General features: G+C 39.4%; 2 protein-coding genes and 1 non-coding gene across 10 annotated transcripts in view; all 3 read right to left on the reverse strand.

Moving 5' to 3' along the window:
- Positions 1 to 8,637: 8,637 nt before the first annotated feature.
- On the reverse strand, positions 8,638 to 13,513 carry LOC103138797 (CAAX prenyl protease 2-like). Its single transcript, XM_016672205.1, has 7 exons — positions 13,445 to 13,513; positions 12,194 to 12,255; positions 12,068 to 12,097; positions 11,345 to 11,396; positions 11,085 to 11,239; positions 10,900 to 10,946; positions 8,638 to 9,638 (listed from the first exon to the last, which is right to left on the reverse strand). The coding sequence occupies exons 2-7, from the start codon at positions 12,218 to 12,220 to the stop codon at positions 9,377 to 9,379; spliced, it is 573 nt and encodes a 190-aa protein (XP_016527691.1). The 5' UTR covers positions 12,221 to 12,255; positions 13,445 to 13,513; the 3' UTR covers positions 8,638 to 9,376.
- trnae-cuc (transfer RNA glutamic acid (anticodon CUC)) lies at positions 12,997 to 13,068 on the reverse strand. Its single transcript has one exon. It is a non-coding gene; the product is annotated as a tRNA-Glu (tRNA).
- A 1,075-nt stretch (positions 13,514 to 14,588) lies between the features above and the next one.
- Positions 14,589 to 27,774, reverse strand: part of ehbp1l1b (EH domain binding protein 1-like 1b) — a 30,616-nt gene continuing 17,430 nt past the window's right edge. For 4 of the 8 annotated variants that reach the window (XM_016672215.1, XM_016672220.1, XM_016672226.1 and 1 more), the window contains 14 exons: positions 24,015 to 24,479; positions 19,826 to 20,485; positions 18,983 to 19,202; positions 18,746 to 18,894; positions 18,576 to 18,624; positions 17,940 to 18,264; positions 17,537 to 17,601; positions 17,415 to 17,457; positions 17,240 to 17,289; positions 16,828 to 16,948; positions 16,598 to 16,697; positions 16,445 to 16,518; positions 15,880 to 15,994; positions 14,589 to 15,540 (listed from right to left, as the gene is read on the reverse strand). In XM_016672215.1, the coding sequence (XP_016527701.1) occupies positions 15,453 to 15,540; positions 15,880 to 15,994; positions 16,445 to 16,518; positions 16,598 to 16,697; positions 16,828 to 16,948; positions 17,240 to 17,289; positions 17,415 to 17,457; positions 17,537 to 17,601; positions 17,940 to 18,264; positions 18,576 to 18,624; positions 18,746 to 18,894; positions 18,983 to 19,202; positions 19,826 to 20,485; positions 24,015 to 24,479 (2,524 nt within the window). In that variant the 3' untranslated portion in view covers positions 14,589 to 15,452. Of the gene's footprint in view, positions 15,541 to 15,879; positions 15,995 to 16,444; positions 16,519 to 16,597; positions 16,698 to 16,827; positions 16,949 to 17,239; positions 17,290 to 17,414; positions 17,458 to 17,536; positions 17,602 to 17,939; positions 18,265 to 18,575; positions 18,625 to 18,745; positions 18,895 to 18,982; positions 19,203 to 19,825; positions 20,486 to 23,724; positions 23,824 to 24,014; positions 24,480 to 27,774 lie in introns of all 8 variants that reach the window. The other 4 variants (XM_016672218.1, XM_016672223.1, XM_016672224.1 and 1 more) reach the window with 4 other exon arrangements.

Here is a 27,774-nt window from a genome sequence, read left to right on the forward strand (position 1 = left end):
TCATGATATTTTGTGGTCCTTATAATAATAAAGTATTTACAACTTATTTTCGGTATTTTCAGGCAGCTGTGACTACATGTCACTACAAACACAAACTGCACTCTTAAAAAAAACAGCCATTCAGGACTTGATTGACATAAAAAGTGGGCTTTTTCTCACTAAACTGCACACAGTACCGCCCTGCTGACCAGCCTGTTGATTTAGGTGGCCCACTACATCTTGGCTGTTGTGCTCTGCTCTTTGCCTTTCCAAGGTGCTTGTTTAGATGTTCAAAGTCTAGGGTATTGTTTTAGAACATCACCATGCTGTGAACCGCTCCACTTCTTTCTGGTGATGAGTACAACTCATGCCACATTTTCAGATTTTTATTTTTATCCTTAATTTTATACTGTCCTTTGTCATTTTCCAGTCCGTGATTACCTTGTTTCGGTCTATCATAAAATCCCACTAACATATAAATAAGGTTTCACAATGTTACAAAACGAAAAGGTTAAAGGGATTTGTAAAATTAGCAAGCAAACTCAGTGAAAAAAAAAAGAAAGACTCCATAAAAGATCTTTCTTTTCTCTTTTCGGAAAATGTGACTCAGCCACAACAATAATTGGGGCGACTTAATGCCAGTTTGACCCAATAGTTCTGATAGCAACAGATGTGTCATGCGAATTACAAACTGACAGCACAAAGTCACTCGCTCAGCCTTGTAACAAAAGACGATAGGGTGGAAAAGTAATGCATAAAGTGCAGTCGGAGCAGTTATTAACCACAGCTGAACTTGGACGCCTGTGTTCTCTCTGTGCAGATGAGCTGGCTGGATGTGGTGTGTTGGTTCTGGCAGACACAACATACACAGTGTTATTATTCGGCAGTCTTTTCCCATTATGTAACAACCACTGTAGCTAGAGGGAGAACATAAAACCTCTGCATCCTGGAGAACCTCAAGAGCCTTTTGGTCTTCTTGCCCACGTCTTTTAACGTGTCTCTGTTTCTCTTGGACTGCCATCAGACCTTATCATCACCACCTTCTTTCAACTTTTTTAATCCAATGTGTCCCTTTTCTCCTTCCAGCTCCTTCTCAACATCTGTACTCTGATAGTCTTAATCAGGCTGCTGTTGTCCTCTTCCAGAATATCAGTGTTTTACCCCCAAACCTTCACTCTTTGCCTGCTGAATTCATAAGTCAGCCTGTTTTTGGCTCCTCCTCTTTCTCAGACAGAAACACCCCCAGAAACATACCAGAAGCATAATTGATAGAGCAGACAAAACCTCTCCTTTCCATAGCCATACTCTCCCAAATCCCTTTGTTCCTATTAATCTTGACACAGTGCGTCCAAGTCTCTATCCGCCAACCTAAAGATCTCTAATGGAACATACAGACCTCTTTATTTTATATCTGCCGCCATTTAAGTCAGCCCTTGACTTTTTATCTTTTGCCACTTGCTCTGATTATTTCACACCTTCTAGCTTTTCTGCAGCTGAGCTGCACACTGGAAGCTATTAGTCCTTTGCATTTAATTAATTTAACAGTGACATAACTATTCCTTATTGAGCATTCTTCTCTGAACACTTAGCACCAAGTTAGGTAAATCGAATAGTAAATGTTTGACCAGAAAGTTATCATTCTGGCCAGATGTTTGCATGCAATCATCAGGCGATTGAATGTTATTTTGAAAATTTTATACATCATTCAAAACTTTTTTCACAAATAAAAACTGAAAATGATGGTGTGCAGAAGTATTCATCCCCCTTTTCTCTAAGAGCAGCCAGTTGCCTTCAGAAGTTGCCTGATGGTGACGAACTGTAGTCCATGTGTGTTTAATCTGATCTCGGTTCAAGTCCAACTGCTCTGTGACGCCTCAGAGGTTCGCTAAGAGAATATGGGGGAGCAAAACCATCATGAAGTCCAAAAAACACACCAGACAGGTCAGGGAGAAAGTCATGGAGAAGTTTAAAGCAAGTTTAGGCTATAAAAAGATTTCCCAACTTTGAACATGTCACTGAGCACTGTTCAATCCATTATCCAGAAATGGAAAGAGTTTGGCACAACTGTAAACCAACCAAGGCAAGGCTGTCTACCTAACCTCACAGGCTGAAAAAAGGAGAGCATTGATCAGAGATGCAGCTAAGAGGCCCATGGTGACTCTGGACCAAATGCAAACATTTGGAAGAAGGAGCTTTGGTCAGACGAGACCAAAATGGAACGCTCTGACCAAAAGTAAAACTCGATGTGCAGCAGAGAACTAACACTGCCCATCAGTCTGAACACACCATCCCCACTGTCAAATGTGGTGGTGGCAGCATCATGCTCTGGGGGTGCTTCTCTTCAGCAGGGACAGGGAAGATGGTCAGAGATGGATGGAGCCAAATACAGCAATGTGTGAAGAAAACCTGTTGGAGTCTGCAAAAGACTTGAGACTGGGATGGAGGTTCACCTTCCAGCAGGACAACGACCCTGAACATAAAGCCAGAGCTACAATGAAATGGTTTAAAACAAAAACATATTCATGTGTTAGAATGGCCCAGTCAAAGTCCAGACCTAAACCCAATCGAGAATATGTGGTAAGAGTTGAAAACTGGTGTTTACAAACGTTCTCCATCTAATCTGCCTGAGATTGAGCTGTTTGGCAAAGAAGAAAGGGCAAAAGTTTCAGTCATTATATTTGCAAAGTTGGAAGAGACAAACCCTAACAAACTTGCAGCTGTAATCGCAGCAAAATGTAATTTCACAAAGTATTGACTCAAGGGGGTTGAATGCTTTTGCGCTTTTCGCTTTTTTAATTTGTAAAAAATGTTTTGAATCATGCAGAATTTTCTTTCTCCTTCACAATGGATACCACTTTGTGTTGGTCTTTCACATAAAATTCCAATGAAATATTTTTATGTTTGAGGTTGTAATGTGACAAAATGTGGAAAAGTTCAAGGGACATGAATACTTTTGCAAGGCACTGTAAATTCCTTGTTTATTTTCTAATATTCTGTTTATTATAGTAAGATTTTATATTTTTATTGTTGTGGCTTCTTTATGGCCTCATTTGTCCTGCTTCTGATATTTAGCTTTTAAGTAGCTATTGTAGACTCATTAATGGCTGTCTGGGTGTAAGTTTACACTCATAAACAGTGAATAAAATTCAACAACAAAAACCCACAATCTCACTTAAAATGTCATTGTGGTCATAACATTTGTTCAACGAACCTTTAAAGACATCCATTTTAGATCAATTGGTGTATATTTCAGGTTTCCCCGTGAAAAAGCTGGAATTACATTTCAGTATTTTTCAAGTCTACACAGGTATGGAGTATAAAGAAATAAGAGTATCTTGTCATACTTTAAGTCAGATTTCTGAATGTTCCAAATGATTTGGTCCAGTCTGTTTTCTCTCAACCCAATTGTCTCTGTGTTTTGCTTCCACCACATTGTCCAGTGCTTCCTCCACCATAAGGCCTGAGTTTGGCATATTATTTTGGAATCTGCAAGTGTATGAATGCAGCTATAGATACTTTATGAATAGACATTACTCAGATGACAAGCCTGAAACCTGTTTGGAAAGCAGCAAAGAAGTCTTGTTTCTTCATTTCTGTTTTATTTAATTCCAAAAGGGTTTGGTATTTCATAGTAATTGCATTTTAAAAGACTATTTAAGTATATATAATACTAGAACTTAAAGTTTGGAAAATATGCTTTCAAAAAACATAGAAATCAGAGGAGCTCTTTTTTTGATGAGTGAGCTGCCTTTTTTCCTCCTTTTATACTATATTGTCAATCTTTGGCACTGAATAAGTTTAATGTTTAAAGGTGATTTTTATCCTCATGTGTTCAGTTGGATTCAAGCATAGAATCTCTCTGATAATGCAAAACAGGCGTAATATTTGTCCAAGCATGCTGACACTCACTATTTTATCCAATACAAATAAACTCCAGCTGTTGCTCAGTGCCATCCCATATGTTTTGCATTGTTTAGGTTTGTATTTGGTAACACGGATAAATCAAAACCAGATGATCCTTCATACTTTACAATATTACAGAATTTATAAAAATAGAATGTGAAGCGGAATATTGATCCCCACTCCAAATTAAACACTCATGTCTGGGAGCAAATTGTTAACCTGGTAACAGCTGTAAAGAAAAAACATGCCAACAGCAAAAGTCAGAGTGATTTGTGCTTTTAATGCACATAATAACTGTCTGCAAATTGTGTAAAAATCCATAACCAATCCAACAGATGCCAAGATATTTTCCTGGTTAAGTGGAGATCTGTGGTACGGTTAGATTTGAGTTTTAGAAAAATAAAACTCAAATCTAATCTATTTTGAGTAAATAATGAGTAAATTATTTACTCAAAATAATTTACTGTTTATTTTGAGTAAATATGCAGGAATTAAAGCCAGATTTTATTTAGGGTGAAGTCATTATGTTTAACTTAAACACTCATCTGATGCTACCATGATTAAACTAAACTAAACAGAAAGTTTAGTTTAGTTTAGTTTAGTTGTACAGCATGATGCTGCCACCACCAAGTTGATTGTGCTTTCAAGAATATTTGCTTTAAATGGTGTCACAACTTTCGGCCTGAGCAGTCTGCTGTGTTCTCATGATGTTATTTTGTTCTCTAACTTCTGAGGTCTTTACAGAATGGTTGTAGTTATACAGAGATTAAATCACACAGGATGACTATTTACCAATAAGAATCACAAAGGTAATTGTTTGCACTGGATTTTATTTTAATGCGAAAAAAAAAAAAAACAGAGCAAAATAACGCCACACTTTTAAGGGTTTTTTGGAAAAAAAAAAAAAACGGCACTGTTTGCAGGGACTGACCTTCACAAAGTGTCTTTGCTATGGTAATAAAAAGGAGAACTGTGTCCCTGATGTCTCTTAACTTCCCACTAATGTCAAGGTCTGTTATTACATTGCAGTCTTGGGTTAGCTGATCACAGACTCACACTGTTTGTGCATATGGAAGTGTCTGTGCCGTATTAAATTCAGCAGAACCCATCAGTATTTGCCTACTCTCACACAGACAAACACACAGGGACACACTGAAGCAATTAGCAGCCTCCATTATGGCTAAATATGAGCCACTGCTTACTGGGTGATTTCTTTGAGGGGAACGAGATCAAACTTTTATTCTACAGAGTCCATATGCTTCATCTCTTGCTGCAGACACGAATGCCCTCAATCCACACCCAGACTATCAACAAATCTTTGACACAAACATCTGGAATGACTGCAGCGACCCCCTGAGTGTACAGTGATTAATTAAAAAATACTGAACCAGTCAACTGAAAATGTCAGGACAGTTCTGTATGTCATCACGCAGAAGTAAATCCATATTAAAGGAAGGATTTTAAGTGAAAATGAGCACTCTGCATGCTTCGTCTGACTCATGTTAGCACTGGGAGATGCCCAGTGCAAGCACAGCTCCCATGGAAAAACTTGAGGTTTTTAAATTGACAGATAGTTTGGAAAATCTATTATCGTCTTTCATTTTTTTTACTCAACCATAACATAAGAGCCATCTAAAACTGAAAGAAACAAACAGAAAACATAGCATAACTGCTCTCTTTAAAGATAAAGTGCTCTCAGCTGTCCTCCACATGGACGAACCACAAACAAACAGACCGAAGGATGAAGGACAGAGCGCACGGACAGGCTGACTCCTGACAGATTATTCCTTTACCAGATGATCGGCTCAACTTTTCCATAGACTCAGCCGTGCGCACATACTGTAGATCTGCACAGACACATGACACTTCTATCATCATACAGCACTTCAGACTATTTTGCGTGTCTGAAAATAGACACGCAAAATGTCTATTTTTGCGTGTCTAAAATAGACACGCAAAATGCGTGTGTGTGTGTGTGTGTCTGCGATGGTAAATGCATTAACAGTGAGAAGAAAGGATGTCAGCTCCACAAGAAAGGATCAGGACACAAAAGGTTCACAGAGAAGCAAAGAGACAGAAAGGCATCCAACGTGTTTCTGTCTGGCTTATTTCTGAACCGTTTCCTGCCATTCTTTCTCCAACGTTTCACTTGAACTTTAAGTTTTGCACCACATCTCCACATCCCCTGTATGACTGGGACTCATTTTCCACTGTGTGCCTCTTTTTTTTTAATGAAGCATTTTGGGGGGGAAAAAAAACATGGGGGGAAAAAGAAACCATAAACTGCCTGACTTTGCATCGGCAAAAGAATGTAAATTACTCCCTAAACGCAATGCTAAAATCTTCTGCAGACTTGTTATGTGCAGGGACGTCTAATAACAGGGTCTTCTTTTCCTCCCCCATTAGTTCCTTCACCCGTCCAACTGGGAGGCAGAGGCCACCACACCAGCTCAGAGGGTGGCCACTGAGGCTGCTGGGCTTTATCGCTGTATAATTATCTGGGAAAATCACAGAGGGAGCAAACAGGTAAGGCTGTTGCATCTTGGAAAAGTGCTGACAAGCTTGATCCAGTGCAGCAGTGTTGTCCCCCTCGAAAGATTCAAGCAGCCAGCAGCTGAATACTTTCTTGGAATGGAAAGACTTCAAGTGTGACTGAGCTGAAATGTATTAAACAGGAGGGAGAGAGGGAGCAAAATGAGAGCTCAGCAGCCTGACTTTGAATAAATAAAGAGAACAGCCGCCTTAATCCCCACTGGACCAAACCCTTTCTAGCGTTTCACAGAGCAGAGCAGAGGGGAAAGAAGTGATTTTGTGACCAGAGCTGCTCTTGGTATTCTTCACATCAGCTCAGAAATAAGAACTCTCCAGCCTTGTAGAAAAGTTCCTTGACTTTTAGTTCTCATATTTAAAATGAGAAACTGAAACGGTAAACCTGGAGTATGCACAGTAACAGTGTTGTACAAAAGCAGTGAAACTCATTAAGCATCAAATTTCAGTTTATTTTATTTGGATTTTATGTTACTAGAAAAGATTTTATTGCATATTTGTGAGGGAAAGCAAAAAAGGACACAAGGTTTTTAAACCTGTTCAGTTAGAATTGTGAAAGAAGGTGGCATGCATTTGTAATTGGGTTTTCTTTATCTTGCATCTTTACCGCTCAATAAAATCCAGCAAATTTTACACACAGTTGAGGTAATGGGTAATTGACCTCAAAATAAACCCAGCTGCTCTGAGGGTCTCTGAGGTTTGCTACGGGAAATCAGTAAACAGTAATACACTTACACCTTACATTATGAACAACATATAAACACACCATTCTGAAAATATACAATCAAGATAATACTGGATAAAGCATTAAACATAAAATGTCAGATCTGAGGGTTGGAGGTTTAAGCTGCAGCTAAACAACAATCAGTGTGTAATCAGACCTGCAAATTGAAAATATATGATAGGTCTTGAAAACTGAGGACATTTTGAAGACAAGAACACAAAATAATAAACATTTCACTCAAGCTCAAAGTCTCAATTTGAAGCATCAAAGCTTTTTGATTGTGATTTGGAAAAGTTCAGAGGGTGAAAATACCTTAGAAGGCAGCATATAAAACTCAAAAACATTTGTTAGCCAGGTAAACTCTTGTTGTTGCTGCTGTTTTTTTTCTTTTATTTGATCATGATCTGAGTTCATGAATATTTTTAACCACCTTGTTTTGCTTGCAGCCCTGCAGACGTCAGATTAATGCATTCTTTAGAAGCTGTTGAACCTCCGATGCACTGTTCATTCTGTAAACATGAACCCACACATCCCAGACACATTCAAGTACATCTGACCTCAAATGAGACACACATAAATAAATAATTACCGAGCTGTTTAGCCTTTGTTCATTCTTAGCCTACGTGCCTTCTGTGGGCCTGAAACCAAGCTCAAATTGAAGACTGAGAACACCGCGCACCGTTTTGAGATTAGTTTGTTCTCAGTATGTCTTTAGTCGTAAAAAAAAACAAACAAAACATATTTTCTGATCTTGTCTAACTCCTATCCTGATGCATTAGGTCATGCAACAGTCGGCTGCAAAAGCTGGGATTAGGTGAGTTAAAGTTAAAACTTTTTAACTGCTTTTTAATGGGGTGAAACGGGGCAAGGAACAACACTGCTTTTAAATCTGGATCCAGGACACATGGTTCTGAAAAAACAAGCCATTAGTCTGATCTTCTTGGTGTGACTTTGTATTTTTGACCACAGTTGGAGATAAATTGATAAATTTTCAGCTTTTTTTGACAGCAATGTGACTTCTGTGAATTTGATTAACATTTTCTGTTGATACCAAGAATGATCTCATCGGCTAACCCTGAGCTTCTAACACTGCATTCTCTGTATCCATAAACTAGATTTTTGTTTTTACTTCTTTCACGAACATCTGGCTCCAAGCAGTAAATGAACCATGTGAATAGGAATGCATCCTTCATGCAGCTTTACGTTTTAGTAACAGCTGTGTGTCAAGAAAACGATACAGAACCAATGTTAACAGAATGAACTGGAGAAAATTCACAATCCAAACTTGCTGTAGTGAAGTGTGAAGTTGCTGTACCATGAAGCAAAGTACTGAGCAAACTATTAAATATTACTAGTATGATATTTGTGTTGATAATGAGTATATTCACATTTCTGACTTCGCTGGTGTATTCCTCTTTCATTTGTCATTCAGACGTTACAAAGTAGGTCAAGTGAAATTGAATATTGTAAAATGAGCACCAGAGTTTACAGCTACAAACTGTAAAAAAAAGACAAGAAATAAAACGCATCTGGAATCTGTGGAGAAAAAGAAAAGACACATACATGTGAATTTATGATGTTTGCCCAATTTTACGTCGCAAAGGTTTTATTACTTATAAACCTACCTCATAAATCTGGAGCTTCAACACAACCTTTCACCTCCCAGACATTTCAACATACCCTGCATGACCTTTCCCTTTTCCTCTGCTCTGCTACTCCACATTTTCAATTTCCCCAGGGAAGAACAATCTTTATCCCTGCGCTCCCCCACTCTACCTTTTCTTATTGCTTCTGGCTGGAACCACTTGTTTTCCACTCCTCTCTGTTTAAGTCTTCCTCTGGCTTTCATTGCCTTGTCTGATTTAAAAACATGACTTTAAATAGCTGTCTCTCTCCAATTTGGTTCTGTTGGTGTATTTATTGGCAACGATGTCTGCATGTTTTGCCTGCCTCCGCGTCTTTCTTTGTGATCGTGTCCTCTATTGCCTGCTTTTCTTTTTCTTCTTCACCACCATATTCCATCTGGTTTTCTATGCTTGCACTCATGCACGCTTCTGCTACTTTGTTGTAGCCAGGGAGTTTTGTGCTGGTGTTAAGTTTCATACAGTAGGAAATATTTTTGAACCATGCAGGAAATGTCTGAAGCACTGGGATCTTTCTCCTGCCACCCGCAAAAATCATGCACGCACTTCAGAAAAGTCCTAATCATGACTGAAAAAAAAATTATATTAAAGTTAAAATCCATCTCAAACCTTTATTTTTCATGCTTTTCTTGAGTATTTGACTTTTCCCAATCAACATTCCAATGCTTGAGAGGCGGCGAGGCTGCAGACAGCCATAGAGGAAGGGGTCTGTGAAGGGGAAGAGCACCACCAGAAACAGCAGGACTCCAGTCAGATAGCAGATCAGCATGGCTGAACGCTGAGGGCGGCTCAGAGCAGAACCAGTGTCAGGGAGATCCTGGCTGTTGCAGAATGAATATGACCTTGGGAAGAACAGACCACAACATGTGAAACTACCATATGAACACGAGATGGCGCTATTAGAGGATGAATGTGTCCTCTAATAGGACACATTAGAGGACACATGAATGTGTATTTTTGCCTCTCCCCAGTTCTCAGGAAAATAAAAGCAGCAAAGACACCAAACACAGTTGTGTACAAAAACTGAAACCCTGCAATGGAAAACTACAATGAATAATCAACAAACTGTAAAAGCATTCATACTCTTTGACTGTTGTCACAAAAAACGTTGTTTAAAATGTTATGGCAGACCAACACACAGTCAGGCTTATTGCAAAGTGAAAGTAAAGTTCAGCTTTTTCTTTTAGTAAAAAACTGTAAAGTAGTGTTTGCATTCAGTTTCAACACCCTCTCTCTGATGTTCTTACTGCAATATCTGCAATATCTTAATGCAATATATCCTGTTACAAAAAGCTATTTTTGGTGGAAAACTAACATTGCATCACCTACACTGAACATAATGGTGGCAGCATGATGCTGTGGGGATGTTTTCTTCAGCAGAGACAGGAAAACTGTCAACTGGTGCATAAGCAGATTTGAAGTTGAATTATCTAAACAATCACAACAATCCCAAACATAAAGCCAACGCAACAGTGGTGTGGTTAAAATTAAATCATTTTCATGTGTTAGATTAGCTCAGTTACAGTCTACAACTAAGTCCAATCAGGAATTCTAGGTAGAATTTAAAAATTTATGTTTCAACCAGTTTTAAACAAGCTGGAGTTGTTTTACAGAAACAAAAGAAAAGCAAAGTAGTCTAGATGTGAGAGGTACCTCCGTAGAGTTGGAAAGTATATAGAATATGTAATGTAAAGGATATGAACACACCACACTGTTGAGAATTTCATGTGTAGAAGAAAAATAAATCAATACCATAAATCATTTTCCTTCCTCTTTAAAAATGGTAGCTGAGTTGCTTTGTGCAAATGTGACATAAAATTCCACCAAAATGCATCAACGTTTGTTTCCCTGTCTCTGTTACCTCTCATTTATGCAACTGTTGGTATTGTGCAATAACATAGTTTACTAGACTGTAATTTATAAATGTTTTCTTAGGTGTAATACTACTGTGTTCTTCATACACAGCGCATTTAGTGTCTTCATAACGTCAAATTGATTTTCACTGAGATTTGATTTATTGTATGAACATACATACATCAGTCGCCTCCCACATGTAGTTTATTTGAAAATAAGCTCACCTGCCCCCAGGAAGATGGCACTCACCTTGTCCTTTCCAAGGTGAAGCTGCTCTCTGATGTGGTGAAGAAGAGCTAGAACGAGAGTACAATTAAGATAAAGTTTGCAAACATTATAACAGGAACAGCAAAACTCCTGCAGGTCAACTGGTGCATTTTGCCGTGCTTTAGTAGAGTATGATGTCATTGTGGCCCCAAAGTTTCCTGTCATACCAACACCAAAGAACAGAGGCGCAATGAAGATAAGAGCTGTGGCTCCAGTGCAAGGCACCAACATCGGCAGCATGTTCCGTCCTCCATCACTGGCGCCACTACCTGGCTCCTGAGCCACGCTGCATCTTTAACGCACATCCTCCAACTCTGCACATCTGGGAAAATACATTAGTCAGGAGATAGTGATCACCTTTAATGCAGAGCCGGCACATATGTCAAAGTTTTTGCATCAGATTTCTCTAACAGAACCTTATAAATACCCAGAGCAGAGTGAAGTTCCCCAGAGAACCCGTCAGAGTTGTCCAAAGCAGACTGAACCAGGGGCCCCAGATAAAAAAACTATTAGGCAGAATGAATATAGATGTTTATAACATGCACAGGCAATAAATAACAACAAGATCAAAAGTATGAGGGGAAAAAATTGGCACACATTTTAGTATGTAGTTTAAACACGGCAGGGAGCTCAAATAAAAAAATAAAGTTACAGTATACTGTTAAAGAGTTATATTAAATAAAACATCTAAAATGTTTAATCTGCCTCAATAAATCATAAATTCAATCTAAAAACAAATCCTTCAAAATCTGTGTGACCAGATGCTGGAAAACACTTTCAAAATGACTTTTTAAACACTTTTGACAACGTGAACACAATAAATAAATAAAAAATCCATTCCTCTCATCTGTATGGTAAAGAGTTCAGTTCAGTTTCAGTTTAAGAAGTAATTTTATGTTGTTTCAGTTTTAGAATTTAAGTTAGAAAGAATAAAAATAATTACAAAAGCATTTGTTGCAAAACTTTTTCCTTTAAAGTGTTCATATTGTAACTTATTGGCTTACCGTAGTCAATAGCAAAGACAGTACAGTTGCAGGAATGAAACCTTTCAAACAAACTCCCATCAGCTCCCACAAGGACTCTTCAACCTGGAGATGCAGGATGCACTTTATTTATTATACAAAGTTATTTCAACAGAGGATCTCATCACCTGAGTATTGTGGGTAGTGATGATTAGTAGCTGGAAAGCAAAGCATGTAGGAATCACAATGAAAATCAATTGCCTGTAGAACTTTCAAACCCCAAAATATCCAAAGGTAGAGAAAAGTCTACTCACTGTGATATCAGCCCAGTGCATCCACATCTTCACAAACGCAGGAGACACTGCAGACACCAGACCTACACTGACAGAGTGACACTTTATCACTCTTGGATGGTCCCTTCAAAGACACACACTTTCATTGACGGGCTACTTGAACAACACTGACTGCATGGCTGTTGATGAGTTCCACGGGAGAGGGATGAATAAAGTTGTCGTAATGTGGGGTTGTAGTGGTGAGGAGAGACACCGAGACCCAGGTTATGGTGGTGATGATATTTAATGATGAAAATAAAGCTCAGTCCAAAACAGGCAGCACGGCAGAGACAGGCACACAGCCAAATACCGGTAGCAACTGAACGACAGGACTACGTGCGAGCGAACACAAACCAGGACTTAGCAGTACAACTGGTGAGTAGACTAACGACAATAGACAACGACAAGTTGACGTTAGACAAGGACCCGACGAGGAACACAGACAACAGCTGGGTAAAATACACACGGGGTAATCGGGAAATGAGACACACCTGGGGAGCAATCAGCGGGGAGGACAGGACAGAGACTCACAGGAAACAGGGCTGAACAGAAAAACTCAAAAATAAACACACAGAAACACGGAACCTAACAAAAGTAGCACAGGGTCAACATGCTCGAATGGATAAACTTGATCCTTTATGTCAGATTAGATTAGAAGATCCTAGTGCAGAGAAGCTGATTAACTAAAGCGCAATAGAAAGACATAGATTAAAATAATAATAATAATCTCACCGCATCATGTAATCTTTCATAAAGTAATAGTTTCTATAACGAAAAAGAAACTGTTCCCTGACCGGGAATCGAACCCGGGCCGCGGCGGTGAGAGCGCCGAATCCTAACCACTAGACCACCAGGGAGCTCGCATGAAAACACTATCATACAAATCCAAAACACTTCTGTGTGTCCCACTACAGTTAGTATGTACATATACTTCATAATAAATCTGCTCCTCTGGTGATACCTAGTCGGATATGAAATGTAAAAAGCTCCAAAAGTGAAATAACCAGTCAAGCACTCATAGCACTCAAAAGTCTCTCAATAACCCGCGCAGGCCTCAATGGTAGCTAATGGTAACGGTAGCCTGTTCTTCAGAAGGAAATGCAATGTTGCGTCAATAAGTTAAGTGTAACTAAACTTATTAAACTCTACGGGCACAATAGGCAGACTCTACACAATATGCACAATTCTTTACTAAATACAGTATTTACAAAGAGCTTCAATGTATTACCATACCAGTTAAGGGAAATGTCGCCGTCTGGTGTTCTGTCAGAGCGCCAGTGGGTTGGGGCGGATTAACGTAAGAGAGGGAGGGTATGGTGGTGGTGGTACTTATGGAACAAGACTACAGCGGGAAAGGGAGGTAGAAAATGGTAGTTTCCCGGCCCAAACGGGAGACTTGACAGGTATTACTTCTGTATTTCCTGTAGTAGGCAAAGCATGATTGACGTGACGCCGGCTCCCATGAAGAAGTAGATCGAAACTCCGACAAACATTGTTTGTCAAGCCATTGTTACAATGGCTGAGGTAGTGGAACTCAATGCATTACCCTGAGACATGTTTTGAGTCATTTTTGCCTTACCAGCCAACATTGAGGCAAAGAACACAGGCAAGAAAATTCTCCAATGATTTGTCGGAAACATCGGAAAAATCAATGTTAAAGCCCAAGTCTTATAGAAGGAGCAATTTTCAAATTCTGACAGATTTTAAAGTAAATTCATTCCTGAATAATAGAACAATCAATCAATCAATCAATCAATCAATCAATCAATCAATCAATCAATCACATTTTATTTGTATAGCACATTTCAGCAGCAAGGCATTTCAAAGTACTTTACATAATTAAAATAAAAACAGCATGTAATAAAGGTTTAGAACGTTTTCTAAGACACTAATATATTTTTTAAGTAAATACTTCCATTGCAGGCCTTGGGTTGCAGACCTACAATGGAACAGGCCTTCCTGTATTTGTGTGGCAGCTGCACACAGCTGGATCTTGTGAGGTAGATGCTGCTGTTTCATAAAGCTCCATAAAGGTGAGATGTTTGAGCTAATCAATCAAAAGTAATTTAAATGGATTACCCTTCCCGAGCAGTGTGTCTCTGCAGGTACCATGGGACTATCCAGTAATTATTCTCACCCAATGTATGTATGGTGACTGGCTGGTTTTTAGGTCACCGTTTTCCTATTTCCCTAAATGAGATGGTTTGCACAAAATTGAACATATTACAGTAATGTGAACTTTCTGTAGGCCGATTTTATTAATATTATCTATTTCTACAATCTGTGCTTTGGTTACATTGATTCGTACATAAAATACATTTATGTCCGGAGCATTGTGGTGTACCTCACAAAAAAAGACTTCGCACATCTCTAGCTATTTTTTTAAACGTTATTTTATTTGTCATTCATGAATAAAACAGTCATAAATATGGAAATCAACATTTGGAATCTACATACTGAATGATAGGTACCGTTTTAACTGCACACATCAAAAACCATGCACGCATTCATCAAACTATGCAGAAATACCAAAACTTTTTAACTTACACCAGTCAAGAAGATGAGAACATCCAAAGAAGCTGCAGATGACTTAAATCACCAGGGCCCGACATTAAAAGATACATTTTAAGATGCATTACCACTTTAAGCGTCAATAACCATTCTGCACTGAAAACCTTGTGGAATTGAGTCCAGCTCGAATAATCACAAAATATACTAATTTCTGAAATGCTTTGACATACTAACATTTTTTTAAAACTATCAGAAAAGATAAAAGCGTCACCTGCAACAGAACATATCTCTTTGCATACTTGACTCCTGAGCAGATAGATTCTCTGGTGCTTTTTGGCCTATAAATCGAAAACTTCCTATTAAGGCACAGGAGACACACAACATAAAAAATAAGCAGAGGACCAGCTGGTGTGTGAATACTGAATAATGTCCAAAAAAAATGTACACAACACATGAAAAACACCAGAAATGCAATAAATGTATGACAAAATGACACACGTCTTCAATAAATAAAGAACAGATTAAAGAAACAAACATAATACCACTAAAACACACACATTACACTCAGGCAACAATTTCCAGCTTCAGACTTAGAGAACATTTCTAGGAGGGAAAAGGCACTTGAAAACCTACAGATATCTTTGTAGTTTCATTTTTTTCTTAACATTCAAAGAAAATACTTTTGGGGACTTTGGGATTCAATGACAACTGCAGTTTGTGCTTGTCCTTTTCACTGTAACACACATTTGTCCTTATTGCTGTATTTCCTCCTCCTCATCTCCAAACCTCGCTCCAGCCGCTCGTCCTCCTCCCGAGCACTGCAAACACATAAACATCAGTTCAGTATAAACAATTTCTCAATAATCAGGGATAAAATCACAGAGATGACTGAGCTACACAAAAGGAACGGCTCTCTAGGTAAAAATGTGTAAAAGGCCTCAAAGTAAATTGATTATTTAATAAATAAGTATTTTAAAGAAAAAAACTTTTCAAAGTTCATTTTTAGAGAAATTCAGAAAGCAGAACGGTCTTAGGATCATTCTCCAAAAAAGTCAATTCCTTTTGTAAACCTATTTACCTAAAATGTGGTCAATAATTGTGTAGAACGCTGCATGTTTGTTTGACTTTTTCTAGTTGTACTGAAAGCATCCACTCACCGTTTCTCTTTGTCGTCGATGTCTCTGATGATCTCATCGCGCTGGTTAACCAGAGACACCAGCTCCTGAAGGAGCAGCTGCTCCCTCTGCTGCTGAGTCGATGTCTTCTGCCAGTCTGTGAAACATACGGCAAAATGTCAAATGGTACTTCTTTATTAATGCTTTAGATATCTGAAAACAAGATTATGTCTGACGATTACTTTTACATGCTTCGCTCTTTGATTTAATATAACAAAGAAGTTTCTCTTTCTGCAAGTTAAAAACAAAAATATGAACCATTTCCCACAGCATTTCTGACAAACATGACTTAAAAAACTAGCTTGTTACGTTTCACCAATAATTTCACAAGCAAAGAACAACCCTAAATGCAAGCATTTTATGTAGAGACAGACATGACTTTTGCATGTTCACAAATCAAAATTTAGTCAAAATTACAAATCTTAGCTATGAATAACTTATTCTAAATGTGTACATGTGTATTTAATCTTCTGTTTACCCTGAACTCTGTTTTCAGTGCCTAAGACACAGATCCACAGATATAATAAAACTTCCACCAAACACTGACCTTCTATAGCCATCATAACTCGTAGTTCTCTGGTGAGAAGTTCGAATCTCCTCTCCAGATCCTGCTCCTCTTGTCTGCAGAGCAGTCAGAAATTAGGGGATTGTAATAAACTCAATGTTTACAATATAAAACATGTATTTTCAGTTCGCTTACAATAGCTCCAGGTTGTCCTGTCGGCGTATCAGAGCGTTCTTCTTGTTCACCAAAGTGAACCATTCCTGGATCAATCTCTCCTCTTCATCACGATCACTCCCTGCAAACAGAAGAGAATAATTTGTAAATTCATGTAAGAGTTCTGGAAATTAAAACCTTTTCCTGCATTGTAAAAACAGAACATTGAACACTCCCACCTCTCTTAGAAAGAATTTAAAAAATAAACCAACCTGTTTCCATGAGGCTTCGCAATCGTCTCTCCACGACTGCTGCTCTGCTGTCGATGTGCTTCTGCTCTGTCTCCAGTGCCGCCAGTTCGCTCAAGACGTACTGACTGGTGTCCTGCAGGTGCTGACCACAAGTCCCATCACACACACACACACACATTTGCATGCATGTACACAACATGCAAACACACACAAATACAAATAAACAAAAAAATGAAAATGGCCCGGCAGCCATGAGGAGAGGAGAAGAAGGGGAAAAGAAGAAAAGTGACGACAAGAAAAAGGACAGTCAGAGATTAGAGGGAAGTCAGAAGCACTGGAGAAAACTAATTTATTCTGCAATGGAGAGATTTATTGTGGTTTTGTATAAAGGGCTGTTGTTATGCAAAATAAAAATAAAAAACACAAAACTGACCATAGTTTCTTCTTGTTTAGGAGGCTGGATGTCAACTGCACTCTGCAGCTCTGCAAACACAGAAACACAGATTAAATCTTGAGCAGCAAAAAAAAAAAATAATAATCCAGTCAAAAGTGGGAAGAAATATCCAGAATTTTAGGTGCTAGCAAGACTCAATCCAGATAATACCTACCTGAGTCATTAGCATTTTCAGTAGGAGATAAAGCATCTTCATCCTGCAAATGCAAAATATAATACACTAATAGACGTCGCATATTGTTTGAAGAGTTTTCATTTGATGACAAGAAGTGTGACCTGTTCATATTTGGCAGCTTTGGTAACCGATCTCGGGGGTGGAACTGGGATTCTTGTTTCTTCTGCTACAAAAAGATAACGAAAGCAATGAGATGTCTGATTACCCGTCAAGAAAAGGCATTCATATACTTGTTAGTCCTTTCCATAAACTTTGACAAAGGTTTTGAGATTCCAAGTTACACATGTTTAGATTTCAGTTTCGAAAGATATAAGAAATTAACTCTAATAAATCTTATGCAATAGGAAACACGTAATGAGGCTTCTTTCAAAATTACTCAGCAAAAATTAAAGGCACTGATAAGGACGTAAAGAAAACAAGGCTGCAGCCATCACTCTTTTGAAGTTAGGAGGCTGAAACAAGCAAAAACTAATAAGTAAAAGCTTCACAAAATGAGAAATGTACCTTTAATAGTCCTTTTGGTTCTGGGTGGTGGCACCACCAAGGCACTGCTTCCTCCTTCCTCTAGACTCACACCTTCGTTCAGCCTGGCCATGCAGAAGGCGGCGGCGTCGACGTTGGTGGGAGCGGGACCAGACGGAGCGAGCCCGTAACTGGACTGGCTGCTGTTGTGCTCGATCTGCAGTACGCTCAGCTCCTGGTTGGTGAAATGTGAGCGGATTTGGCTGAGGTACGTCATAACGATGAGCCGGTCAGGGACGGACAGCAGAACCATGTCAGACGGTTCCAGCAGACGAGAGATCCCCAGCGCCTCAAAGCCGTCAAATGCCTGAGGTTAAACAGCGGATAAAATGGGCAGCGTAACTGTCATTAATAATAATCAAAGTAAAAAAACTCTGTATATCAAAATTTAGTATAGAACTTTATACATTTTGTCATGTTATGAACTTACATGCATTTTATTGCACATTCATCTTATAGAGGTAAAAATCAGAGAGATGTCGCATGTATTTATCTTCAGTTCAATTTCAATTATAGCTTTAAATTTCCTTTGCCTTAGAGCAGATTCAAAAACTAACACACTAAGTGCAGTGGTTGCACTCATTACACAGAGGACTAAAGAATGGATGCCATTCTCACCTTCTTATTATTTAACTTGATGTCATGAGGAACCAAGCATTCAAAATCTCTGATGGGGTAAAAGCAGAAGCACAATAAAATTTATTTAAGACAGATGAAAGCCATTTAAACCATGAACTGTGCATTCAAAGAAGAGATTTAACAAAAGTGATAGTGTAGAAATGCTTTACATTTTGTCTGGATGAAAGTGGTGCAGTATGGCGCAGAAGGCCAGGCCGTTTCTCCAGGACGTGCTGAAGTTTGTGACCTTTACACCCTTGTAGTTGTTGGTGATGCTCTGACACCACTGGAGCAATGACTGACTAGAGTTCACAAGGTCCTTGAGGAAAAGCAGAATAAACAAGCAATTCAGTTTTAATTATGGGCTTATAAAAGCTCTTTTGAGTGTCTGTTTATGATCCATTTACCTCAGTGTCATCCTTCCCATTGACCTCCTCTGTGACCTCTGCAAATGGATCAGTGGTCCTGAGCTCGGGGGTTTCTTCCTCTTGTAATGTTGGAAGCCGAGAATTATTGATCTCACACTGAAGTGAGGAAATGACGGTATGTGTATTGGAGGTGTCTTTGGAATGAGACGATTGTTTAACCGGTCCACCATCAGATACGTCGGTTGTTTTGTGCTTTGACCTAGAAGGTAACAAGACAGAAGGCAGATGATGAACAGATGGGACAGAGATCTGAAAAAAAAAAAAGAAACGGAAGAATCCACCCGCTGTAAGGAGGTACCAGAGATACAAGCAAAAGAGATGCAGTCATGCATTGATGAAAAAGCTGAACAAGCTGATGAAGACGAATGAAGAATGATGGGATTCTTAGACAACGTGACGTAAAATTCATAAAGCATTCTGAATTTTTCTTCTGACTTGGCATTATAGTTGCCTAAAGCCAGATATACACTATGAAATAAATACATGAAAATGTGAAAAAAAATGTTTTAAGTACACAGCATAAAGAACAAAAGTTTTATCAGTCAAAAAAGGCCAAAATTACCAATCTGCACAAAAAATAAAGCATGAAAATAGGAATATACCAAGTCATTTTCACGCGTGAAAAGACAAAAATAAAATGTCTATTATTTTCTTTCCTTAATTTTAGGACAGTGAAACAATTAATCTGACATGACGACAGTTAAAATAAATTGTTGCAATGTGCTACAAGTAGATACACTAGAAGACAACCAAAGTCTCTCTAATCATCAACTCTATATAATAGAGGTGATTTCAGAGAGCAGCGCAGGTTTACAGACTTACGCTTCTTCCTCTACAAGTGGCTCTTCCGTGTCATTTAGTCTTATTTCCTGCAGATCATTGGAGCAGGTAATGATGGAGAGCTGAATGTGAGCAGTGGTGTCAGTGGGGGGGCTTGAAGGGACTCCTTTCTCCATAACATCAATGTCAATATCACCAGGAGTGGGAATGAGTCTTTTCATGGCTCGAGGCCCACTGACCGGAGACATGTCGCCTGACATCTGTCGAATCTTAGCCAGTAAAAGTCTTTCCTCCTCTTGGAGCTGCTGCTCTTTGAAGAGATTGTTGGCTGAACTGGGGATCTCCAGGTCATCTTCAGACTTCAATTCAGGACTCCCATGTAAATTCACAGGCATTTTTGTCTCGTTCACCTTACTGATGCTTATGCCACTGGGTGGTTTAGACACCACCAAAGGTTGAGCAAACTCTGTTACATTTACATCATAATCAATTTTAGTAAGTGCTCCATCACTCCTTTTTTTCACTGACTGTTGGTCTGAAATTTGTTGTGTTGTTTCCTTCATGTGAGACATAAAACGATGGTCAGGAGGCTGACTGTGAGGTCTATTTTGTTGTTTCACATCAAAGCTGAGACTAGAGCCTTGTTCAGAGGAGGGGGCTGATGCAGGCTTCAGGGCCACAGCGGGAAGTGGGTGGTCTGGGCTAAAGATAAAAAAGGGAGAATTCAAAGCTAAATTTACCGCCTGTCCCAGGTATGACTAACATAGCAAGCATTAATAGCATGCTTTGCCATATCCAAGCAGCAGAAGAGATGTCACTTTGATGCTCCCAAGGGAAAAAGCACAAAACTTAAGAATCTTTCAAATGGCTTTTGCTATTTAACCCAGAAGCTGTTAGTTTAAAATGATCTTCAAGGCTCCCAGAACAATAATGGACAAAAAATATCCTCATAAAAATGCCAGATTTTTGCTAATCTGCAGCATCAGAGACTAAAACCATGCTAATACACCTATTTAGCCATGCTACAAGGCTTAAACAATAAATGCCCCTCACAACATTTAAACCGACCATCAATAACAAAAACATGTAAGAAATATTACATTAGCCTGTTTGATGCTGGAAACTAGCATCCTAACTTCTGGACAACAATGTAGTGATAGTGCTGTGAAATTCATATATCCTACATGATGCTGTGGTGGATAAAAATCCCACAACACTGGATTGTGCTGCAGACTACAACCCATTAGCATGTAGCCTAACGGACAGGGATCGCTAACCATGGAGTCTGCTTTGGAGAGGTGTGCTGATCGCCTCCCAACCATACTTTACTGATATCCTCTATGCAAGAGAAGCACACATTTTGTTTTATAATGGATGTATATGGAATTATTATAAATTATAGAGATTAATAACTTAATCTTGATAAATGCATGCAGACACCATTCTGTCATAAGAAAAAGTTAACAGAGAACACCCAAATCCTCAGTATGCAATGAACTTAAGTTAGTAAATGTTCTAGGAGATGGACGTTGTTATGAGGAAACATCCACAAATGCTTCAGACTTCTCTCTGAATAACAGCAGGCAACAAGGAGATCTTTCTGACAACAGCCAAGTTACTCACCCATTTCTGTTGCTATGTCTCCCTCCCTTACCCCTCACTCGCCCTGCTTCTCCTTCCATATACAGCTCAGCCAGCCAGATGGAGCCCAGATCTTCCTGTCCCCTTTCATACTCTACTTCCTCCTCCTCCTCTTCTCGCAGCCACACTGGGATGGCATTGTGTTTAGGTCTGGATGCACCCTGCTTGGTTGCTCTCAGACTGGAACTGTGCTGTGCCTTCACATCAGCGCTCACAGAGTCTTTGGCTTTGTTATCAATCATCCTACATGTACTTGCAGAAACAGGGATGATGTTGCTGGCTGGTTTGGGGTCAGATTTGTGCTTCTCATTGCTTCCCTGTAGCCTCTCGTCATATGCGATATCATCCAGCTCTGCCTTCTTCAGGGGCGGCCAGGAGTTTGATGGAGTTTTGTTTCCTTTTTCTTGGTTCTGAACAAATAAAATACCGGCAGGAGTTTTCACCTCTCTATTCTCCCATCCCTTCATGAGTTTTTCCATCTCTGCATTTTCTTCCTTATGTATTTCCTCATTTGTCTCATCAGCAAGTTTCCTCTGTTGCCTGAAAAAAATGGTCTCCTTGTCTTCCTTCCCTTTTTCAATTCTAATTCTTTCATTTTCCAACTTTTTTATGTTTTTCTTCTCCGCCTCTTCCTTTACCTTTTGCCTTTCTAACTTTTCTCTCTCCAGTATTTGATTTTGTATCTTCTCCATCTCTTCTCTCCTTATTCTTTCAATTTCTTTCCTCTCTGCCTCTTCTGACCTTAGTCTTTCCCTCTCCTTCTTCTCCATCTCTTCTCTCTCTAGTCTTTCTCTTTCTTTCTTATCTTGCTCTTCTCTTTGCAGTCTTTCCTTTTCTATCTTCTCCATCTCTTTTCTTTTTCTTTCCCTTTCTTTTCTCTCTGCCTCTTTCCTCCTTAGTCTTTCCATTTCTTTCTTCTCTGCCTCTTTTCTCTTTAGCCTTTCTTTTTCCTCCATCTCTAATCTTTTCAGTCTCTCCTTTTCCTTCTTCTCTTCTTCACATCTTTTTAATCTTTCCTTTTCAATCCTGTCTGCCTCTTCTCTCTTAAGTCTTTCTTTTTCTTTCCTTTCAGCTTCTTCCCGCTCTTCTTTCTCCCTTTCAGCCTTTCTACGGTTTTCCATTTCCTCTCTTTCTCGTCTCTCCATCTCCAGTTCTCTCTGTTTCTCTTGTTCGCTGGCTGCCAGTCGCAGACTTGCCACCAGGCCCAGTCCGTGCGTCATATTTACTGCTCCCTGAGCTGGTTCAGGCTTGGGGACCTCGTCTTCAACCATCATCTGACTTTCTGCTGAGTCAGAGAAAGCTGCTGGAGGTAAAATGTTCACACCAGCAGAGTTTGGTGGCTCATTATCTGGCTCTGCGGTGCACCGGATCGCTGCATCATCTTTTTGAAAAGTGTTTGTAAGTGGCTGTAGTTTATCTGCTGAAGGCTCCTGACTGGCACCATTTGATGCAGATGTGTGCAGCATGGAGGCCATTGTCTCATAGCTAAGAAGCAAAATATGACAGACAGGAAAACTATGAGACACAGCTCACCCTGAAATGACCCAGCAACATGACCGGAGCTGAACTCAGCGACAGAGAACCAGCCAGACATCATGTTTGATTAGTTTTCTTAGTAGACTTTGTTTTGGTCTGCTTCCAGAAAATGCTGCTTGAAGAACCCAAAGGAAACATGGGTTTATTTTTAATAGAGAGAACTGCTCTTTTGGTACAGCCAGGAGCAATCAAAATACTTTCCAAATGCTGTTAAAAGCTCTAATTCAAGAGGAAAATAACTAAATATGCAAGTTCTCTGCAACTAGCTGTCGTTGAGCAACATTTTCTCAGCAGAATAAGTGAATTTAACAAAAGAACCAATGAAAATCCATCACCAATGAAGCACTGAGATTATCTCTTATAGGTTTAGGAAAGCACATGGCATATTTCTGCATAAATATGATCAGATGTTCACAGAACAGCACAACAGACAGTAATTAATTTGTAGTTAATTTTAGTTTAGAATTAGATGGCTTTTTGTAGAAATGTCAATATTAGGCACAACTAGACTGCTGTCTGCTTCGAGTCTTGTTGTCTCTCTTTCTCACAAATCACTAATACTGAAAATAAAATAAAGCTGTGCTACTGCTGCTTGCAGACTTACATTTGATGCAGTTTAAATCTGGTTTGGTTTCATAACTGGTCGTGTTTAAACAGAAATCTGTTTAAAAAAGCTTCAAAAACATTCAGTCACTATTGTTATTTCAGTCCGCAAAGCGGCACACCTCAACAGTTAATCTGACCGCAGCAGCAGGCAGACTCACCCTCGGTGCAACACCCCAAACATCACTGACATAAAGCCAGCAGATGTCTCCTTCTGCTCTTCTGTAATACACACATCATCCTCTGCACCTTTCTGGGTGCTAACACACACAGAAAAACAAACATACACACTTATTTTACTTTGCAGATGAAATTCCTTCACTTATGAATGTCTACAGGTAGTATGGAAAGAAGAACTTCAGTTACTCGCTGTTGTTAGGCGGCAGCACAGTGGAGCGATGTTAGTAAGTGCAGGTTTGCATCTCAATGCTAGCAACCATCACTGACTCACCCCCCTACTACAACCTCTTCCTCCTCCTTCAATCCAGGACTTTCAGTACTTCCCGTCCCCCTTTGTGCTTCCGTCTCGGCTGTGGTCTCCTCCATAGCTGCCCACAGTTTGTTCTCTTCATGGAGAAGCGGCTCTTCAATGATCACAAGATTCTCCTGATCAGCAGCATTAGGTAGTTTCTCTTTGTCTTCTCCTTCCAGTTGTGATTTATCTGGTGGCTGGATGTCATTCTCCTGCTGCAGCTCTTGTTTTGGTTTTGGGGGCAACAAATCTGTCCTTTCTCTGGCTGGTTTTGGGGAAGGTTCAGAAGGGGCTACTGGTTGCACAAAGGGTCTCTCAGGCTCTTTAATTTCCTCTGGAACTGGTTTTGGTGTTTCTAAATGTGTCTCTGGATCTTCTGCTGCTGTTGTGTGGTTCTGCTGTGTCACCAAAGTTTCCAACTTGGTAGATTCTCCAGAGGATGAACTGCAACACAAAGAGAGCTAGATGAATACTAATTCATATTTCCTTTAAACTACAGTATCTATAAACCAAAGTATCACACACTAAACAAACAAAAGCATGGCTGGGAGGATAAAGCAGAGAAGCAAGCACAAAGATGTTCCCTTGTCAGTTCTTACCCTCTGCACAAAGGTTTTGCACCCTCCTCAGCAGAGATTTGTACAGTTGTATCTTTGCAACTTCCCCCTTCTAAGACTTTCCATAGAGGAGTCTCTGCGTCAGACAGCCTCTGTGGAGGCGGTGCCAGCGTCAAGACCTCTAATGTCATTATTTTATTCAGCTCCTCTGATTCAATATCACAGGGTGAATGAAGCGAGGCGGTTTCTTTCTTTTCTGAGGTATCAGAGTTTGACAGGGAGCATTCCACTACAGAGGGCTGCTTCAGACTGGAGTAAGCAAGGAAAAGAAGGAAACCAAAAACGAAAATAGAGAACAAAAGAGAAACAGGCAGAAAAATGACAAAGATTACAGCAAACACAAAGATATGCAAGACATTTGAGAACAGAACTTGATGCTTGGTAGTAGACGGTAGGATGACTGAATACAGTTGTAAGTTGAAGAAATTGAAATGAACACAACATTCTTTCATTGGGGAAAAAAAATCATACTTGGTTACCAAATGTTGATCCATTAACAAAGTTAATCTGTTTTTTAAATTTACAATATACTTTTTCCCCTTTCTTCTCGACTCTATGAACTTTTCTTTTCCACTGTGGTATAATTATATGTGACACAGGCTGTGAGATGTTATAGAAAACCAGGGCAAAATAGAATATTTCTTAAACTTCAGCAATATTATGTATCAAAGATGATGAATGATTCTTATATATTTTACTTAAAATTTTTTTACTGCTGACGAGTTTCTTTTGTTCGGAAAAGCTCGACTTTATGTTGCATTGAGGGTTCAGATGATTGGAAGAGAAAGAGAGAAAGAAAACTTCATTCCTATTTTTAGTTAATTAAAGGAATCAGTCTTTCCAACCCCATACCAGAGTTCATTGCAAAGAGTAAGCACAACACCACATGTAAGAAATATCATACAAATGGAATAAGTCAGCTCAGAAACAAAATAGGTGAGAGCTTTAATTTTTGAAGATAGTTAATTTTACAAGTAAAATCCTTAGATTTTATTGTAAGCACAGAAGCAGACCACACAAAGCAGCAAACACCAGTTGGTTACAGCTCCACATCGTTACTGAAACTTACCGCTTTTCAAAAGCAGAGTTCGGTTCACTCAGTTTCTTTCCTTCTTCTGACTGAAGGGAAATTTGTTCAGGCAGATGTTTGGCTGTAATGCCGTTTTTCACCAGTGGAGGGAACCGTAGAGCAGGAGGTTGAGTTTGTGTTTCACCTTTGACATCCGTTTGGGATTTATTGAAACCAAGTGGAGAGATGGTTTTCATCTTCTCCTTGTCCTCATCTGACTTGTTTTCCTCCAGAATGCTGACTGGGGGGCTTTTCGTTTTCTCCTCCTCTTTTTTCTTTCTGATCTCTATCTCCTCCTTCTGCTGCAAAAGCTTCTTCTTTTGCTCTTCTTTCTTTTTCTTTTCCTCCTCTTCTTTCTTTTTCTTTTCCTCCTCTTCTTTCTCTTCTTTCATTTTCTTTTCTGCTTCCAGCCTCCTTTGCTCCTCTTGCAGCTTTCTCTGCTTCTCTTCTTCTCTCTTCTTTCTCTCTTCTGCCTCCTTCTGCATCCTTTCCTTCTCTCTCTGGCTCACTTTCTTCCTATCTTCCTCTTCACGCCTTTTCTCCTCTTCCTCCTTCTTCTTCCTCTCCATCCTCTCTGTCTCTTCTCTGAAAAGTCTCTCTTTTTCTTCCTGTTCTTTTTTTCTTTTCTCTTCTGCTTCTTTGACTCTTCTCTCTTCCTCTCTCTTTTTTCTCTCTTCCATTTCTTTAATTCTTTTCTCCTCTTCCTCTCTTCTCTTGCTCTCATCATCCAACTTCTTTTTTTCTTCTGCCTTCCTTTTCTCGTCTTCCTCCTCCTTCTTTCTTTTCTCTGCCTCTTTCAGTCTCTTCTCCTCTTTCTGCTTTCTTTCCTCCTCCTCACATCTCCTTTTCTCTGCTTCTTGTTTCTTCTTCTCTTCATCCTCTCTTATTTTCTGTTGTTCCTTCTCTTTTGCCTCTTTCAAAAGTCTTTCCTCAATCTTCCTCGTCTTTTCCTCTTCCAAGAGTCTCATTTTCTCCTCCTCCATCTTCTTCATGAATCTTTCTCTCTCTTGCCGTTTCTCCTCCTCTCTCTTCAGTTTTTGTTTTTCTGCTTCTGACTCCAGAAGCTTCCTCTCCTGTTCTCTTTTCTTCTGTTCCTCTTCCTCCTTCATTTTCTCCTGTTTGTCTCTCTTCTCCCTCAGCAGTCTTGCCTCTTCGAGTTTCCTCTTCTCTCTCTCCTTCTTTGCATCCTCTTCCTCCTGCAGGAGCTTCCTCTTCTCCTCTTCCAGCAGTCTTTTCCGCTCTTCCTCATGCTTTCGCATCTCCTCCTCTTTCTGCTTCTGTTGCATCTTTTTTTCTTCCTCCTCCTTCCTTCTCCTCTCCTCCTCTTTCTTTTGGATTTCTGACTGTTTCTCCTTCTCGGCTGCTCCCTCAAACTGTTCTGTCAGTGATGGCTTTTCATTTGTTTTACTTTCAAGACTGCAGAACAGATAAAATAAAAAGGCTTAACTTTTGGGTTTTCTTTGTCAGCATCACCTCACATTCTGAAGACCTGTGTTAATGTGCATTGCAAAAGTAATGCTCTGGGACTTTTTCACATTTTGCAATGCTACAAACACAAACTTCAGTGTATTTTATAGGGATTTCATGTGATAAAGCAACACAAAACACTGACAAGAAAATAGTTCATAAATTAATCATCTAATAGTTTTTAGTTTAGTTGGTTGGAATGTGAACCTCCACACTATAGTTTCAAGTAATTTGCAGCCTGAACAGGTTTTCCTACAGCATTGCCTTGTATTTACCTCCATCCATCTTCCCAATAACTCCAAAAAACACCATGACACCATGATGCTGCCACCACCATGATTTAAAATGGGGCTGCTGTGTTCCAGATATTGTGTCCCCTCCAGGTTTTATGGTGATATAAAGGAGGCTAAATACAAAGGCACACTTTTCAAATTTTTGTTTGTTAAAAATAAATATGAAAAATCATGTATCCTTTTCATTCCACTTCTTAATCATGCACTTTTTGTGTTCATTTTCCACATGCAACCCCAGTAAAACACAATAAAGTTTGTTTTTATAATGTGATCAAATTAAAAAGCGATGATGG

The sequence above is a fragment of the Poecilia formosa genome, unplaced genomic scaffold, assembly GCF_000485575.1.
Source record: "Poecilia formosa unplaced genomic scaffold, Poecilia_formosa-5.1.2 Scaffold3, whole genome shotgun sequence".
NCBI lineage: Eukaryota > Metazoa > Chordata > Actinopteri > Cyprinodontiformes > Poeciliidae > Poecilia > Poecilia formosa.